A 13,992-nucleotide genomic window follows, 5' to 3' on the forward strand; every position below is an offset into this window, starting at 1 on the left:
CTTCTGCCCTGAGAACCCTTTGGAACAAATGGCTATAAATATGTAAGCCTCACGACTTGCCACGAGGCTTCCACATTTAACAGTGTGCATCCTGATTTAATCATCACCATAATGCAAAGAAGTAGTTGGTGGTCTCACCCCCAAATTACAGGCAAGGAGGGAACTTGTCCCAGGTCCTGAGGTAAGAACCAGAGCTTAGCCTCAGCTCTTTTGATCCAGGGCCTGCCCCTGCTTCTTGACTCTACCACATGAGCAAGGAAGCAATTCTGGCTTTTTTTTTTTTTTTTTTTGGTCTTTTGTGTTTTTAGGGCCACACCTGCAACATATGGAGGTTCCCAGGCTAGGGGTCTAATCAGAGCTGTTGCTACCGGCCTATGTCAGAGCCACAGCAATACCAGATTTGAGCCACGTCTGCGACCTACACTACAGCTCACAGCAACGCTGGATCCTTAACCCACTGAGCAAGGCCAGGAATCAAACCTGCAACCTCATGGTTCCTAGTCGGATTCGTTTCCTCTGCGCCAGGATGGGAACTCCAAGGAAGCAATTCTGATGAGCACCCGTGGGTGGACAAGGGTGGGGCTCCTATGGGCTGGCCCTCAGTGGGATGCACAAATAAGCCTGTGTTCCCATCAGAGCCAGTGGTGCTGGTCCTCATGAGAGCTGGGCTCAGCACTGGGAACCAAGGAGGACAAAGATTCTCAACACCCCAAGATGTGTCAAGACTTGACCAGTGGCCATGGCCCTGAGATTGAATGTTAAAATGTTAGTCTATATTCCCAGAGCAGTTTCCAGCTTGGACTCCAGGCCCTGCTAAGGTTCATTCTCTCATACTTGTCTCCTCTTTCCCTTCCATCCTTTCATACCCCATTATATCCTGAGTTCTTTTAAGGGTAGAGACCAGATTGTATTTGCTTTAGTATTGTCCTATTTCCTAACGCAAGGAAGCTGTGTTTAAACAGGTTGGTTAAAATCAAGACATAGAATCAAAGCCAGAAGTTATCTGGGGAAGCAGAAATGAGAATATGGTAATGGAGATAAGGAGGCTGGACTCAGAAGAGGGGCACCATTTATAGTCATTCTGTAATTGACCCAGTGACCAGTTTCTCAGGGTGCAGCCCAGAAGGGTCAGAGGTTCAGACCAACTGATCCAGAGCTTTCTTGAAGCAAGAACCATTAAGTCTGAGAACCGTTCCTTTGGGTCTCATTCTGATGCATCAAAAATGTTCTACATGCCAAGAATATAAAATGGGAACTAGAAGTTCCCTGGTGGCCTAGTAGTTAAGGATCTGGCATCATCACGGCTGTGGCTCAGGTTTGATCCCCAACCGGGGAACTTCTCCATGCCAAAGGCATGGCCAAAAATAAAAATAAAAAATAAAATAGGAACTGAATAAACTCATCTCCCAAGGAAAGTTGCATAGGTGTGCTTAGTTATATTTTTTCCCTTGTCTTTTAGTATTTCCTGATTCCGTCTTCAGAGAATTTCACAATGTCCAATAATGCGACCCTCTTCTCCACAACAGAATTTGACTTTGAAGCAGGACACAGGAGGTATGGCCTTTGCCAATGACCTTGCTTGAAGTACCTTTGATCTGAGGGTCCAGGAGCAGGCATAGTGCAGCTTGAGGACAGCTGGGGAGGCCCTGAATGGTTTACTAACTTGCTACAAGTTTCAGAGGGTAGGGAGCTCCAAAGAGGAAGAAGTCAGGCCATTATCTGGAAGGCCTCCTTCCCCTTCAAAATTCATCTCCAGATCACAAGAATGAAGGTGTGGAAAGGGTTCCCAAAGCATTTGGAAGATAGCCCTGGATGCCCTTCTGGCTCTGGAGAGGCAGCAGACAGAGCTGTTTGCCGACATTAAGCAGAAAAGTGAAAGCCAGCAGGTTTCTGAGGAAAGAAGTGATGTGAGGAAAGAAGTGATGAGAGGCGAGGGTTCGAGGGTGAAAACACACAGCTCTTGGGTTCAACAGGGCCTGGCTCTGGGCTTTGTGCTGGGGGTGAGAACCAGGGCTGGGTACTTACCCGGGGCAGCCTCGGTCTCCTCACGTGGGTGTACCGTACACTTTGCAGGGATATCCTGGGGAAGGATGGAGTCAGAGGGTGCGGCCTGGCAGTGGTGGTGGCGGCTGTGACCAATGACTGTAGGATGAGCAATGGAGCCAGTGGGGTCTTAGAAACAGGAAAGAAGGGTGGATGTAGCAGGTCTGCCTCCGCGGGGCATATGGAGAGGGTAGCCAGAAGCGGGGGGCGGGCAGGGGGGGGGCAACAGACGCTTTCCTCCCTCCCCCGTTTTGATGTCGGGCCAGCAAAGCTTGACTTCCTGACTTAGCGCCCCCCGCCCCACAGTTACCATTTCGTGGTGGAAGTGAGAGACAGCCAAGGGCTCAAAGCCTCCACAGCGCTCCGGATAAACATCGTGAACATCAACGACGAGGTGCCTCGCTTTACCAGGTAGACGTGGGGGTGAGGGGCTGGGGAGGCGGGGCGCTCCACGAGCTGGACCACCATCTCTCTCTCAGGTGGCCGAGCCTCCTAGGACACATTTCATACAAGACAGAGGGAAGCCCTTGGACAAGACACAAGCCCTCCAGATCTTGTGTCCTTTATCTGGGGCTCTGGACTTGCATCTTGCACCTCGGCTCCCCCTGCCTCCACGCCCCCACATACACGTGCACCGTGGGATTCTGGGTATGGGTGGGGGACGCAGGCGCAATGTCCTGTGGCAGGGCTTTGCTTCTGGGCATGGGTGAAAGTGAAACATAAGGCAGGTGCTTGTACAGTAGAGGGCTCACGGCTCCTAACAGCAGAATCCTAGAGCACATCCACTGTCAGGACGGAGGAAACGGCTCTCTGCCTCCGGGGTCTGCCCACGGCTGGGTGCTCTAATTTCCTCCTGCCGTGGGGGATCCAGAAAGGAGACCTGGCTGTGTCTGGTGGCTCCTGCGTCCAGCAGAGGTGAGGAAGGTAAGTGAGCGAATCTGATAGAGGAAGCCTTCGGGAGTGTGCCCGGCACCTGCCCAGGCACAAATGGGAGACCAGAGCCTATCATAGGTTGGGGTCTAGGAGGGGGAGATGGGCTTTTGAGCTAGCATATGACCCTGCCAACAGCCTGGCCTACTGGTTACAAGACTCTGCCTGCCCCAGTTGCTGACCTGGGCTCAGGAACCAGCCACCAGGAAACTGGAAAATCCTCTGCTTGGGTTAACTGTATTCATGGCTGTGAATAAATTCAGCTCAGGAGACTCCACCAACAAAAAGCCACTGAGCCCCAGAACTATGTAGAATGCTTGCAAAAGTATTCTGAGGTTGGTAGGTATTAAGGCTACTCCTTTCACAGGCTCACCTGGTGCCTTTTGGCAAAAGACACCGCAGTTGTGAAACTTCTGGATTGTGATCACAGTCTACAGCCCAGGTGCTGGGTGTCCTCACGGAGGGAATGGCAGCAGACACCCCCACGTCATGCTTCCCATCCAAGCCTGTGGCCAGATGCAGCTCAGAAGGTTGCCCAGTGCATTTCTGCTGATGGGCTCCTCCAGGGTCAGGATAGAGGCAGTTTATAAATAGCTGCAACATCCCAGCCTGGATTCAGACTCAAGTCTTAGCCAACCCAGCAATGCAGACCCATCAGTAATCCCTAGAGGAAGGTGATGGCCACGGGTCTCAAGCTAACATGCTCTGCAATGCCCTCCCCACACCACAGCCTGTAAGGTGGAAGAGCAGACGAAAGGAGCTTCAAAGGAGAAAATGATGAGTTCCCCCAAGGAGCAGAACTCGTAGGCCATCTGGTTTGGACTGTGTCTTCCAAAATAAAGCAACCAAGTTCCCTTGTGGCACAGTGGGTTAAGGACCTGGTGTTTCCCCAGCTATGGTGCAAGCTGCAACTGCAGTGCGGGTGTGGTGTGGCCTGGGAACTTCCCCAAGCTGCAGGCTCAGCCAGAAAATTTTTAAAAAATTAAAAATAAAGCTACTGGGCTCAGCTCAAAGAGAACATGACCTTGGCTGTTTTGGGGGGCCCTTGAGATTGGTCTAGAGCTCTGGTTCTCATTTTTGGTTTGAGAGATGAACCTGTTAGGCTCTATCCCAGACAGGAAGCATGACCTATGTGACCACTTAATAGTTTTTTTTTTTTAAGTTGGCTTTTTTTTTTTTTTTTTTTTTTGTCTTGTTAGGGCTGCACCTGAGGCATATGGAAGTTCCCAGTCTAGGGAATGAATCAGAGCTGCAGCTGCTGGCCTACGCCACAGCCACAGCAATGTGGGGCCCAAGCCGAGTGTAGGACCTACACCACAGCTCATGGCAATTCCGGATTCTTAATCCACTGAGTGAGGCCAGGGATCAAACCTGCATTCCCATGGACACGAGTCGGTTTTTTCATTACCGCTGAGTCACAAGGGGAACACCTTTTTTTTTTTTAAGGCTACACCTGCAGCACATGGAATTTCCCAGACCAGGAATTGAATCTGGGCCACAGCTATAACATACACCACAGCTATGGCAATGCTGGATCCTTTAACCCACTGCAGCTGAGGCTTGAACCCATACCTCCATAGCAACCTGAGCCGCTGCAGTCAGATTCTTAACCCACTGCACCATCGCGGGAACTGCCTCAACTTTATTTCATATGGTGTTTCCTGGATGTTGGTAGGGATGGGTCTGTGAGAGCTTATGCTCTGGAAGGATTTGGGGCAGGATGGCTCCTCAGAACCCACCTAGACTAACTGTAAATCACTTCATTCAGAATAATAAAATTACATCCTGAGACAGACTTAAGTAGACTGAGTTTGAGTGTGAAGTAGAAATGCAAAAAGAGGAAAAAACTCTTCTATCTTGACTACCTGGTAAGGTCCTGCCAAGCACACAGTCAAAGCAAGTACTATTTCTTTTTTTTTCTTTCTTTTTCTTTTTCATATATTTTCTAGGGCCGCACCTGCAGCATATGGAGGTTCCCAGGCTAGGGGTCTAATCGGAGCTGTAGCTGCCAGCCTTTGCCAGAGCCACAGCAATGCCAGATCCAAGCCATGTCTGCAACCTACACCACAGCTTATGGCAACGCCAGATCCTTAACCCACTGGGCGAGGCCAGGGATCGAACCTGCAACCTCTTGGTTCCCAGTCAGATTCATTAACCACTGAGCCACGACGGGAACTCCAGCAAGTACTATTTCTGCTGTGGAAATTGTCTCACCATTTCATTCCGGGGTGGTGATGAGCAGCCGAATGTTTGATTGGCTTGTGAGGTGCCCTCTAGGGCTCTGCCATTGTGAAAGTTGACCACTTTTCATGAGAGAATTGTATTTACTTGCCACATTGCAGACAGTGTTTGCCATTTTTGCAAAGAGCTCTGTTTTAGAGTCGGGCAGCTGGGTCTTTCTCCCCTTCTGCCCATTTCTTTTGCATTTACTCGAAGTCCTTTCCCACCTGGCACCAGGCAGTGTATACACACAATTACAGACTTAGAGAAGCCACCCAGGGTCACCCAGGACTCATGCCCTTTCCCCAGAGTGTGGCCTAGGCCCTGGGCTACTCCTGACGCAGGCTCTGGTGGTCCAATGTCGTGGGGAGACAGTCATGGGAATTAGGGACCTCAGAGCTTCCGCCGCCGGGTGCTGCAGGGGCCCCGGCTTCACTGGACTTGAATAGATCTTTACTGTGGCCTTAGGATAACGCTTCTAAGTTAAATGATATTTTATACACATTTGGGTCTTGGATTCCCCAAACCAAATAAACCACAGATTTTATCTTCTGCCAGGCTCAATATCAGGTCAGTCAAGGGGAGGATGTTGAACCCAGGAAGCTATTCACAGCCTGATCAGTCCCCATCCTGGGGACTTGGGGAGCACCCAGCATGAACTGGAGGAGCCTGCAGAACAGGGCCTTAAACAGTTGCACTCCTGACATCTTGAGCAGGACACTCCCCAAAGCGGGGCTGTCCTGGGCACCGTGCACTGTAGGATGTTTAGCAGCATCCCTGGCCTCGACCTACTACGTGCCAATAGCAGCCCGCTTCTCTGGTTGTGACAAAAACATAATCACCCACAGCTGAGAATCACTGTCTTAGAAGGAAGAAGGGAGGATGGGAGGAAGGGTTTTGTTTGTTTGTTTGTTTGTTTTCCCAAGGTGTCCTGTCTGTCCTAGAAGAGGCTGGTTGCCTGTGGTTGTCACCTCTGGTGATTCCTCACAATAGTCCTTCTCAGACTTTAAAGCGCATACACACACACACCCCCGCCCCACCCTGTAGAAACGCACATCCTGAATCCAAGGTCTGGAGCAGTCCCAGCATCCTCAGGGAGCCAGTTCGAATGGCAGGGACCACTTCTGGGATCACCGGGGCCAGGCTGTGAAAGCAGCATGGGTATCTTAGGAACCTCTTTGCTGGAAGTTAATGGAACCCCTTCAAAGTCACCAAAGAAAAACCCCAGCGTGTTAGAAGAGGGGCTCTCACATACTGGAACAAAGACTTAGTCCAGCCTTAGGAAGTGGGGCCGTTCCCCTCTCTCCTCTGGCTCTGCTTTTGGTTCCTGCCACCCCTGCCTCCTTGGCTACACCTCACTTTGTCCAACCCTGGACCCCCCAGTGACAGCACAGACTCCCCGAGAACAGGGGTGTGTCAGGTAAGTAAACGGAGGAACGGAGCCCAGGGGTGGCCTCTTGGCCTGAACAAAATTACTGTCTCCTAACAACACAGGAGGTCGACTCAGGGATGGGGGCAGGGCCAGGATCCAGGGAGGAGCCTGCTTCCAGCCTTTCCTGCCTCCCACTCCAGCTGGAGCTTCCCTGCTGCTCCGCTTCTTCCTCCTCCCTCTGGCTCTACAGACGGTGAGACAGAACTGCAGAAACATTCTGGGCTCATGAAATGAATGCAATCCTTTAGATCTGAGGTATGGTATTCCCCTCTTAAAGAAGATCCCACGTGGGAAAACCCAGATTTAGGAAATGGTAAATGAGAGATGACTATTAGCCCCATGGAAGTGGTTTTCCATCTGCAAAAGGACTTCCTGCCGAGTGCTTTTAAATGATAAGCCTCCCGTGGTGCATTCAAAATTACTCAATTTATGCAAGTTGTGTAGTTAAAACTTCCAGCCTCTCTGTCTTATTATGAGCCTTTTCCAAAGCAGCTGAGGTATGAGGAAGGTGGGTATGCTGGTGATTTGGAGTTACCATGTAAGAAGGCATCCTTGGAGGGCAGGGCATTGACCTTGGCTTCTGCAGGGGGAGGAGGGGGTCATTTCTCCCTTCAGAGAGCTGACCTGATTAGCACAATGCAACTGGAAAGGTGCACACGTTCTGTGTGAATTTCTACCTTCTCATGCAAAAAAAAAAAAAAAAAAAAAAAAAAAAGCAAGGGAAAGAAGGAAAAAGAGAAAGTGAGAGGGAGGGAGGAAGAGAGAGGAGGGAACAAGGAAACGAAGGAAGGAAGGAGGGGCGGGGGAGAGGCAAAAGTGAGTGGAAGCACGGGAATGGAGACAGTTCAATTCATTCGGCTTCTGGTGGCAGCCAGGGGATGGCAGTCAGGAACCCATAGTTCGGAATACTGTAGCCAGAGGAATTTTTAAAAGAGATCAGGGAACTTTTGCACATGAATTGGGAGAAAAGAAGATGGCTGGACAGGCCAACTATCCTTATTTTAAAAGATGTTAATGCCTAAGCGATCCGAAATGGCATCAGGGCTGCGTGGAGTCAGAGGCTGTGGCCGACATAAATCGTTGCCATCACCGCAGGGCACTTCCGTGGCTTCCACGGGGATGTGATCTTTGGAAATACAAAAGCCAGTCACCCCTCCCTTCAGCTGCTCCGTTCTCCCTCCTGAACATGTGGATGCAACTCCAACAGCTCAGTGCTATATTTAGCACTAACCAAAATACCCACCTCTCCCGTGCCCCTGAAAATTAGCTGTGTCTGCTGTCTTTCTGTTCCAGCCCAAGGCGAGTGTATAGGATTCCTGAGGAGCTGGGTCCAGGAACCATCGTGGCCAATATCACAGCCGAGGACCCTGATGATAAAGGCTTTACCAGCTTCCTCCTCTACAGCATCACTACTGTTAACAGCTATTTCATGATCAATCAGTGTAAGTCAGACACACGCACCCTGTGCGTTCTCTAATTTAGCCACTTGGATTGTTTTACAAACAGTTATTACATCTTCTGGTCTGGGGCGTGCCTTTCTGTCTAGAGTATCAGAAGTTACCAGAGTGACAGGTGCATTAAAAGCAGTTGGGGGAGTTCCCGTCGTGGCTCTGGGAGCTCCTGTTGTGGCACAGCAGAAATGAATCCGACTAGGATCCATGAGGATGTGGGTTCCATCCCTGGCCTCGCTCAGTGGATTAAGGATCTGGCATTGCTGTGAGCTGTGGTGTAGGTCCCAGGTGTGGCTCGGATCCCATGTTACTGTGGCTGTGGCGTAGGCTGGCAGCTGCAGCTCCGATTCGACCCCCTAGCCTGGGAACTTCCATATGCCCCAGGTGTGGTCCTAAAAAAGCAAAAAAAAAAAAAAAAAAAAAAAAAAAGCTGTTGGCATAGGAGTTCCTTGGTGGTTCAGTAGGCTAAGGATCTGGCATTATCACTGCTGTGGCACTGGTTCAACCCCTAGCCCAGGAACTTGAGCTTGCCATGGGCAAAGCCAAAAAAAAAAAAAAAAAAAAAAGCTGTTGGGGAGTTCCCACTGTGGTGCAATGGGTAAAGAATCTAACTGCAGTGATTTAAGTCGCTGTGTAGGTACAGGTTTGATTCCCAACCCAGCCCAGTGGGTTAAAGGATCCAGCAGCTCAGATTCAATCCCTAACCTAGGAACTTCCATATGCCACAGGTATGGCCATTAAAAAAAAAAAAAAAAAAAAAAGCAGTTGGCCTAGGTCTTGAGGACTGAACAGTGCCCAATGTCAACAGCTGTATCACCACTTCACCTTTGGGACAGGTAGGCATCTAAGGATGGATGAGTTCACTTTCCTGAGGGTACCTTGAGGTCTTCTGAACTGAGGAGCCAGACCAGTGCCATTCAAGAGAAATAGAGTGGAGACCACATATGTAGTTCTAAAGTCTCTAGTGGCCACAAAAAGTAGAAAGAAACAGGAAAAATTAATTTTTGTATAATGATTTTTTAATTTTTCCATTATAGCTGGTTTACAAGTGTTCTGTCAATTTTCTACTGCACAGCAAGGTGACACATACATGTATACATTCATTTTTTTCTCACATTATCATGCTCCATCACAAGTGACTAGACATAGTTCCCAGTGCTACACAGCAGGATCCCACTGCTTATCCATTTCAAAGGCAATAGTTTGCATCTATTAGCTTCAAAATCCCAGTCCATCCCACTCCCCCCTGTCTCCTTGGCAACCACAAGTCTGGTCTCCATGACTTGTCCATGTCATGATTTTCTTTTCTGTGGAAAGGTTCATTTCTGCTGTATATTAGAATCCAGATATAAGTGATATCATATGGTATTTATCTTTCTGACTTACTTCACTTAGTATGAGAGTCTCTAGTTCCATCCACGTTGCTGAGAATGGCATTATTTTGTTTGTTCTTTTTTATGGGTGAATAGTATTCCATCGTGTATATATACCACATCTTCTTAATCCAATCATCTGTCAATGGACATTTAGGTCGTTTCCATGTCTTGGCTATTGCAAATAGTGCTGCAATGAACATGTGGGTGCATGTGTCTTTTTCAAGGAAAGTTTTGTCCAGATATACGCCCAAGAGTGGGATTCCTGGGTTATATGGTAGGTAGTTCTATGTATCATTTTCCAAGGTACCTCCATACTATTTTCCATGGTGGTTGTACCAATTTACATTCCCACCAACAGTGCAGGAGGGTGGTAAAATTAATTTTAACAAGATATTTTATTTAACCCAATGTATCCAAAATATTATTATTTTAACTTGTAATTAATAGTTTAAAGTTACTAATGAAGAAATGCAAATCAAAACTTCAATGAGGTAACACCTACACCAGTCGGACTGGCCATCATTAAAAAGTCTACAAATAACAAATGCTGGAGAGGATGTGGAGAAAAGGGAATCCTCTTACATTGTTGGTGTGAATTTAAGTTGGTGCAGCCACTGTGGAAAACAGTATGGCGATTCCTCAAAAAACTGAAATAGAATCACCGTATGATCTAGCAATCCCACTCCTGGGCATCTATCCAGAGAAGACCATAATTCAAAAAGATACATGCACCCCAATGTTCATTGCCATATTATTCACAATAGCAAAGACATGGAAACAACCTAAATGCCAATTGATAGAGGAATGGATAAAGAAGATGTGGTACATATACACAATGGAATACTACTTAGCCATAAAAAAGAATGAAATAATGCCATTGGCAGCAATATGGATGCAACTAGAGATTATCATACTAAATGAAATAAGTCAAAAAGAGAAAGACAAATACCATATGAAATCACTTATATGTGGCATCTAAAATATGACACAAATGAACATATCTATGGGACAGAAACAGACTCACAGATAAAGAGAACAGACTTGTGGTTGCCAAGGGAGAGTGGATTGGGGAAGGGGTGGAGTGGGAGGTTGGAGTTAACAGATGTAAGTTATGATATATGGAGAGGATAAACAACAAGATCCTACTGTACAGCACAGGGAAATATATTCAATGTCCTATGATAAACCGTAGTGGAAAAGAATACAAAAAAGAATGTGTGTGTGTGTGTGTGTGTGTGTGTATGTATACATAACTGAATCACTTTGCTGTGCAGCAGAAATTAATACAATATTGTAAATCAACTATACTTCAACGAAAATAAAGTTATTCACGAGATATTTTACATTATTACTGTTCGTGCCAAGTCTTTGAAATCTGTTGTGTATGTTATCCTTACTGCATATCTCAATTTGGACTAGTGACATTTCATGTGCTAAAGAGCCACATGTCGCACGTGGTTATGGTATTGGATAGCCTCGATCTAGATCAATCTGCCGGCTTCCTGGGAGCTGTTGTCTCATCTTGGTGCAGAGGAGAGTCTCCACTTCCTGTCATCGCCATACCAGGCAGGATGCTGAGTGATCCACAAGCATCCCTTCTTAAGTACTCAGCCCACTATCATCATCCCCATTTTACAGATGAGGAAACTAAGGCCTCGAGAGATACTCAGACAGGTTAAGTAACTTGTCCAAGGTCTCATAGCACGTTGTGAAGCAGAGATACAAGCCAAAGCTGCCTGACTCCAGAGCCTGTCTAGAACCATTCCACCTCATAAGTTCCTGTCACATCACCAAACAAGACTTCACTTTACATAGTGCTTTTGCAGAAGCCAGCATTGGACAATCCCAGAAAAGATAATGTGCTATTCATTGCATAGGCTTTAGGGCAAAGGTTACCTGTTTCCAGGAGAGGCAGGCAAAGGCAGTGATCGTGTTCTACCCCCGAACGCCTCAGCGGGCTGTCTGTCATCCAAGACCTCACTCTCCTGAGCATGGTTTAGAATTCTGTTCACTTCAGTATCGCAAACTGAATTTTTAACAAATACAGTGGGGTTAGTTTTAGAGTATATTTATAAAGACTCTTTGGTTGCAAGTAACAGAAACTAAAGCAAGCCAAACTAAGCAAAAGAAAAAAAAGTAGGAGACACCTATCAACAGGATCCTATCTCATGAGAAAGAATGGGACCATGAGGGCACAGGACGGGAGCAGCGCGGCTCAGCGACCTTGGCAGCTAGGATGCCGGCCTCTTGCCTGTATTTTCTCTAGTAACCTGCCTCGCATCTCCCAGTTACAGGTTCTCCAGTGAGAGAACCCAGGGGGTCAGGCTGGAGTCAGCTGTCTACCAGTCTAGTCAACTATGGGCAAGGACAGCTGCCAGGGGCCCAGCTCTGAAGGATGAGGTGAAAAATTCTGGAAGGATCAGTCCAGGCAGCCCAAAATGTCCAAGATAGGGACTTACACTATTTTTTTTTTTTTACAAAATATATTTGTATAGAGGATATTCCCTTTGTAAGCCATTCCTCATATCAGCATGTTCTTTTCCCATTTACTGCAAGTCTCTGTCTGCCCTTGACGCTTCATTTCTCTCTAAAGTGCTACATTCTGACCTTTGCCTTCTCAGTGACTGGGACCATCCATGTGGCCCGCAGGCTAAACCGAGATGCAGGCGAATTGAGACAAAATCCCGCCATTTCTCTGGAGGTTCTGGTGAGGGACAGACCCTTTGGGGGCCAGGAGAATCGCAAGCAGATAACCTTCATCGTGGAAGACATTAATGATAATCCCTCGACGTGTACCAAGTTCACCTTCAGGTATTCGCCTTCTTTAAAAATATATATTTTTTTAGTTTTTAAATTATTTTTTATCTTTATACCATTTAAAAAGACTACATTCCACTTGGTTATTATAAAATATTGGGGCGTTCCCATCATGGCTCAGCGGTTAGCAGACCCGACTAGCATCCACGAGGACGTGGGTTGGATCCCCGGCCTCGCTCAGTGGGTTAAGGATCTGGCCTTGCTGTGAGCTGTGGTGTAGGTCGCAGATGCAGCTCGGATCCCACACTGCTGTGGCTGTGGTGTAGGCCTGTGGCTACAGCACTGATTGGACCCCTAGCCTGGGAACTTGAATATGCCACAAGTGCAGCCCTGAAAAGACAAAAGGACCAAAAGAAAAAAAATGAAATAAAATGTTGGCAATACCTCCCTGTTGTACAATACATGCTTGAGCCTATCTTGCATCCAATAGTTTGTGCCTCCCCTCCCCCACCCTGATATCCCCCACCCCCCCACCAGGTTGTGCTCTCTATCTGTAAGTCTGCTTCTTTTATGTTATATGTGTTTTTGTTTCTGTTTTTATGGCCACACCTGTGGCATATGGAAATTCCTGGGCCAGAGATGGAACCTGTGCCTCCTCAGCGACCAGAGCCAATGTTGTCGGATTCTTAAACCACTGCACCACAGCAGGAATTCCAGTTTTTTGCATTTTTTTAGAAACCGCATATAAGTGATGTCATACAATATTTGTCTTTCTCTGATTTATTTCACTTAGCATAATGGCCTCCAAGTCCACCCACGTTATTGCAAATGACAGAGTTTCATTCTTCTGTATGGCTGAGTAATATTCCATTGTACGTATGTACCATATCTTCTTTATCTGTGCATCTGTTGACGGACACTTAGGTTGCTTCCACGTCTTGGCTATAGTGAACAGTGCTGCAGTGAACACTAGGGTGCATGTATCTTTTCAAATTAGTGTTTTGGTTTTTTTGGATAGATACCCAGCAGTGGAATTGCTGGGTCACCTGGTAGCTCTTTTTTTGTTTCTTGGGAAACCTCCATACTATTTTCCACAGGGGCTGCACCATTCAGGTATTTGCCTCTTGAGCCAGGTGTGGGCATGCCCCTTCTTTGGGGGTCCTCGGCTCCTCTGGAATAATCTGAGGAGAACTGAAGAATCATGGGTCCTGGGGACACGGCTCCATACAAATAAGTTGATTGGAGTTCCCGTTGTGGCTCAGTGGTTTACGAATCCGACTAGGAACCATGAGGTTGCAGGTTCGATCCCTGGCCTTGCTCAGTGGGTTAAGGATCTTGTATTGCTGTGAGCTGTGCTGTAGGTCGCAGACATGGCTCAGATCTTGCATTGCTGTGGCTCTGGCGTAGGCCAGCAGCTGTAGCTCTGATTAGACCCCTAGCCTGGGAACCTCCATATGCCGCGGGAGCGGCCCAAGAAATGGCAAAAAGACAAAAAAATAAAAAATAAAAATAAAAAAAAAATAAGTTGATTGAACGGTCCCTTTAGGTGAGAGGTTTTCCTTCCCTCTCTTCCATTTTTTTTCCTCTTTATAATCCTCCTTCTCCACTTTCTTACTCTGTTAAATAATACTTTTAGTTTGCTCTCTTCCATTCAGTGTTCATCTCTGCTGGTGAAAAGTACCCTGGGGACTTATTAGACCCTCTCTGGACTGTACCTTCTTTATTTATTGCTACCAGGTGCTGTTGGCTAGCCGTTATAATAGACATGTGAGACTTAGGATGA

General features: G+C 47.3%; 2 protein-coding genes across 12 annotated transcripts in view; one reads left to right on the plus strand and one right to left on the minus strand.

Annotated features, from left to right (window-relative positions):
* ATXN7L1 (ataxin 7 like 1) overlaps positions 1-13,992 on the minus strand; it is a 462,010-nt gene that overhangs the window by 388,736 nt on the left and 59,282 nt on the right. The gene's annotated exons all lie outside the window — the stretch shown is intronic.
* CDHR3 (cadherin related family member 3) overlaps positions 1-13,992 on the plus strand; it is a 71,568-nt gene that overhangs the window by 29,532 nt on the left and 28,044 nt on the right. For 5 of the 7 annotated variants that reach the window (XR_014816048.1, XR_014816047.1, XR_014816049.1 and 2 more), the window contains exons 5-8: positions 1,460-1,554; positions 2,350-2,454; positions 7,919-8,067; positions 12,074-12,263. Coding sequence is in view for 2 of the 7 variants with exons in the window: in XM_084977405.1 (XP_084833531.1) it covers positions 1,460-1,554; positions 2,350-2,454; positions 7,919-8,067; positions 12,074-12,263 (539 nt within the window). In the remaining 5 variants the exon portion in view is untranslated. Of the gene's footprint in view, positions 1-1,459; positions 1,555-2,349; positions 2,455-2,708; positions 2,968-6,697; positions 6,881-7,918; positions 8,068-12,073; positions 12,264-13,992 lie in introns of those variants that run through there. The other 2 variants (XR_014816051.1, XR_014816050.1) reach the window with 2 other exon arrangements.

The sequence above is a fragment of the Sus scrofa genome, chromosome 9 (assembly GCF_054392235.1).
Source record: "Sus scrofa isolate SSC_HxYL_T2T_F1_AM1 chromosome 9, Sscrofa_HxYL_maternal_Yorkshire_Landrace_v2.0, whole genome shotgun sequence".
NCBI classification, from domain to species: Eukaryota; Metazoa; Chordata; class Mammalia; order Artiodactyla; family Suidae; genus Sus; species Sus scrofa.